This window comes from Mandrillus leucophaeus, unplaced genomic scaffold, assembly GCF_000951045.1.
Source record: "Mandrillus leucophaeus isolate KB7577 unplaced genomic scaffold, Mleu.le_1.0 Scaffold100, whole genome shotgun sequence".
Classification (NCBI taxonomy): Eukaryota; Metazoa; Chordata; class Mammalia; order Primates; family Cercopithecidae; genus Mandrillus; species Mandrillus leucophaeus.
The window spans coordinates 5,133,135-5,138,219 of record NW_012098099.1 but is presented as its reverse complement, the minus strand read 5'-3'; the positions used below and the strand labels follow the sequence as shown (position 1 = coordinate 5,138,219).

At 33.7% G+C, this 5,085-nt stretch overlaps 1 protein-coding gene across 1 annotated transcript in view; it reads right to left on the bottom strand.

Annotated features, from left to right (window-relative positions):
* The window catches only part of LOC105534486 (probable C-mannosyltransferase DPY19L2), a 161,231-nt gene that overhangs the window by 118,214 nt on the left and 37,932 nt on the right, over positions 1–5,085 (bottom strand). Inside the window, exon 6 of the mRNA XM_011973215.1 lies at positions 2,246–2,339. Within this exon, the coding sequence (XP_011828605.1) occupies positions 2,246–2,339 (94 nt within the window). The remainder of the gene's footprint in view (positions 1–2,245; positions 2,340–5,085) is intronic.

The following is a 5,085-nucleotide window of genomic DNA, read 5'->3' as shown; positions in this document are numbered from 1 at the left end:
AAAAGAAAAAAGTTGGTGATTATCTTTCCAGTCCTCCCCCTAGGCATTTAAAACATGAAATCAGAGTTACTCAATACTACCTAATGAGATCACATTATCAATGTTAATGTAATATACATCACTAAACATCATAAACATCTTTCCACATCTCGCAAGTGTAGATTTATTATGCAGCCTGATATAGCAGGAAAAACATAGCTTTGGTATCAGAATTAAACTCAAATTCTGACTCTACAAGTTATAGTTTCTACGGTCTCAAGTAATCCTTCAACAGCTGTCAATCACTTCATCTCTCAAATGAGTTTAATAATAACTATTCTATAAGAGAAGTGAGATAAGAGCTCACATATACAGTCATATATGTCCTAAGTATAGTGCTGGCACATAGTATGCAGCTGTCTCTTATACACATCTAGATGTGTATAAGAGACAGGTGTTAGCCAGGATGGTCTCAATCTCCTGACCTCATGAGCCTTCCAAAGTGTTGGGATTACAGGCATGAGCCACTGCGCCCAGCCCAAAAACAGAACTTTTTTAAAACACATAGAACATTTTTAAACCTGCCCAAACAATCTCAAAGCAATCCTTTTCCCTCAAAATACTTTATTGAGCTTATATTTTTTTCTATATGGCATATAGAAAGGTGCCTAAAATTTCTAGCTCATAGAACTATTGTAAAGGTAATATCCATGTAGTCACCATATAATTAACTGAAATAGAGAAATGATTATACTGAGTCTCCACTTGCCAGCCTCCAAGATAAGAATCAGCTACTGACCTGATTTGTGAGATTATCAACATAACCATTTGTATATACATATCAAACTATGATTTACTTTAATCTGTTTTTAAACAACATACAAATGGAAGTCCATTGCTATTCTAAATAGCATCCTTTCAAAATTTCATTTTCTGTTTGATGCTAAAGTATAAAATTTATAGAATTTTAATATTAATGCTTACATCTAGTAACATTGTAAATTTTCTTATTATTGCAAATACTATATCCATACACTTTAAACATTTTTCTAGATACACTATGTAATCTACTTTCAAGAACACTTATTTCTTTTTTTTTCAAGTTTTCCAATGCTTCTACTTATTACTACTTTTCTTTTTATGTACTGTGCTGGATAGTATCCCTGGTACAACACTGACTATGTCACTAGTTTTCATTGATTCTATGCTAGCCTTTTTTATGCTGAAAACTTCCTAAAACAAAGAGTGTGTATATTTATTAATCTCTATATTGACATAAGCACTATGAAAACTCAATAAATATTTGTTGAAAGAGTAAAACTATTAATTTTAATTTTAAATGTTTTGCACGACAAGAACAACATTGTAAAGAAATCTGATGATTCAGCTAGGAATATGTTCCACTGAAAGAAACAGAAAACCTAACAAAGGTGGCTCACACAATATGGATGTTGTTTATTATATCATTCAACAAGAAAATGAAAGATAAGTATCTGTTGGCATTGGTTCAGCAGCAGAAGGATGGTAGGTCAGATATATCTGCTATTTTTATGGCCTTTCCCTTATGGTCACAAGATGACTGCTGCAGCTCTGGGCATGACAGCTTAGTGTAATGAAAGCAGGAAGAAACAGAGAAGGGGCAGCTAAGTCTGTCCTTTTGTGAGAAAGGCAGATACTTTCCTAGATGTAACCAAAACTGACTTCACCTTAGTTTTCATTGACAAAAACTAGCAATTTATCTCAGGGAGCAATTAAGTGTGGGGGCAGAACACATGACTGTTGAAATTAATTTCAACTTATCACCTGAGACAGGTCTCACTGCTGCTTCCCGTGGTACTCGATTATCAAGATAAGACAGGCTAGCAGATGTAAGTGCCCGCCACATGTGATACACAGTTTTTCCTACTGCTTTCTTAATTTCATCCTTAGAGAATACAATTAGAAGTAAGCTGCTATTACTGCTAACCAAAGATCTCCTCCAATTATTTATTAATTTTACACATGAACTAGGAGATATTCCATTAAAGCCTTTGTTAGGAAATCTGTTTAAACAACAGTATAAAAGGGATGATTTTGAGATAGAATTTTAGTGACATCTCCAGTTCTGGTTACATGATATTGGTTAAGCTTCTGAAAAATCAAATAAATCCACAAACTTTCCTGATATGAATCTAATCTTGTTAATTTTCCTTTTCATTTAATCAACAAATATCAGCCAGTCTGCATAAGCCCACTGGAAGGTCTCTTAATTCAGTAGTAGTCTTACCTCAGGTATGCTCCATACATGAAGAACAATCCCATCATTAGTCCATTTAAAATAAAGATTACACCAACATAAAAGCAAGCAGGATCTCCCAATCCTTTGAAAAGATACAGATAATCAGTGTTTAATGAATATATGACTCTAAAGCAATTGGGCATAATTATCTCAGTGCTTTGCAATCAAGAGCTCATGAATTTACTGAAAGCATTTGCTTTCCAGATTGCTGCTGTGTTTAATTCTTTGCCCTTATAAGAGTTTGTGTGTGTGTGTGTGTGTGTATGCAGACACATATATATGTGTGTGTATATATATATGTGTGTGTGTATATATACACATACACATATGTAAGCTCACTCTTAATGAGGTATTATATAGTTACACTTATACCTTACACTTTTTATAATTGTATTTGTACTTTCCTCTAAGGAATTACTATTATACTGTAATGATTTGTTGGGGATTCACATTTATTTAGCTGATGCTGCTAGTGTTCAGTGTCTGGAACTGTCTGTAGAACCACTTAATGAATACAAAATAAAAACCATTGCATTATCTTTATCTTTTGCTAGGCTGTAGGAAGAGTTAAGATATGGTTTTGACTTCAGGGTACAGCTTTAGTCTATACGAAATGATCCAGTCATTTGATCCATTATTATGTATAGCTAGAATCTTAGTACATTCCATATAGAAGATTGTGCATGTGTGTGGCAATATGTACTTTACAATCATCCCACATTTTTCTCAGAACAAGTTTATGATATTAGCTGGTATAAAAATACTTTTCTTATGGTCAAGAAAACAGAACATAAGATATTCAACTTGTCAAAGGTTATTTCACTTTAACTGGCTGGAGCCAAGGTCTGAAGGCTGGCCTTCTGATTCCCCCTGCCTCTCTGATCACTCCTTTCAGTCAGTTCCAGTAACTTCTCTTGTTTTATTTACCACTCTTTAATATTGGACCACATTAGGCTCTGTCAAATGCCCCCTTCATTTCTCCATCTGCACATTCTCCATAAAGAAATTCTTCCACATCCATGGCTCCAATGATCTATATACAGATGACTCCAACTCTACATTTAATCCAGAACTTTCTCCTTATTCTCATACCCAGGTAGCCACTTGATATCCACACTCTGAGGTGTCTTAAGTACCTCAAATTAATGCATACACAATGAAACATAACAATACAAACCTGTTGCTGTTCAAATGCTTCTTACCATTCAAAGGAGCTCAGTTACTTAAGCTAGAAACCCAAATGTGTTTCACATGATTCTTCACTCACCTTCCCCTCCCTTACCAAACAATTACCAAGTCTCGTCCATTCTACTTCCAAAATCTCTCTCACACCCAGGCATTTCCACATTATCTTTCCTGCAGTCACTTGCTGAGAATAGAGGAAGTCTCCTGCCTGGTCTCCCTGAACCTACTTTTGTCCCTTTTCTAATATTCTTTCCATACCATTGACTAAATAATGTTTTAAAATGAAAATCTGTTAAAATTCTTCAATGGATAAAGTAAAAAAACCTTCGCCAGTGCACGCCTTTCATGATCTGATCCTTCTTTATATTCCCAGCATCATTTCATATCATTTTTCTTCTCCATTGTTTCCAGGAATTCTAGCCTTCTTTCAATTCTCTCTTGCTTCAGGATATTTGAATATGTTATTCCCTATTCTTAAAATACTTACCCTCTCTTACTCCTAATGTCGGGAACCTTATTTTCTTATTTGTAATATCCATCACAGTTGTAACTGCTAACAGCCCCCTTACAGCATAAACTCGATGAGGGCAAGCCTCCACGTCTAGCTGGTTCATCTCTGTGTCCCAAGTGCCAAACACGAACCTATCACTTATCGGGAATGTAACTAACACCATACTTGGGGGATCATTTTCACCACTCAGACAGGGTCACACCTTCCAGCTGACTGAATCATTGCAAAGTCTCTCATTTTATGAGGCATTTTCTCCAATCCTTTACATTGTACACAAAAAAGTATAATTGCCCCTGACACATCCTTATCAATTCTATTTTTACTGAGGGAATCAGTAAAAAATGCAAGGAAAATAGATTTAGTTTATATTCCAAGAGTTGAATGTTGTTACAAACAAGTCTAAAAATTCATTCATAAAATATAGTAAGTCATGTTGTTAAAGATTTGAAGAAATAAAGAAAAAACAACAGTGTTAGTGTTATGAAAAGAGATACATGTGGCTCTGAACAACAGTCTCAAGGGACAGCACCGTACTTGAATTGTAAAAGTGCTGAAATGCAAAAATCTTAAATGGAAGTGACCACTATGTATCCTGAAAAGCTGTTAGATGATTCCAAAAGCGGTTCTTTGACAAATAAATAGGAATAAATAAATAATAAATAATAAAATAAATAGGAAGAGTTTTATTAATACTAATGGACTATGAACATATATAAAAAAGTAATATTTCTAAATCTATTATTACATATCTGATTTTTAAATATGTATGCATAAATTTATACATTAGCTATTGCAAATAGATATTTGACTAATCTATCTTCAAAATTTATATATTGAAGCTACCCCAAAAAACATCTTTCTGTATCTCACATTCTGAAATAGAAGACTGACTTAGAGTCAAGATTGCCTTACAATGGGATATGTTAATACTCAAATTCCAAAATTTGTACTCAAATTTGTAAGTACACAGCCTTCTCAGAAAACTACTTTAAAATGGAAAATACTCATTGAGGTGAGTCAGTTCTAATTTTTTAAAATCAACAACAGTATTTTACAATAATTCTTAAAAGTGAATCATAATATTATTAAATGTTGATGAATGTTTACAAATGACAGCATTTTTGGAAGAAAC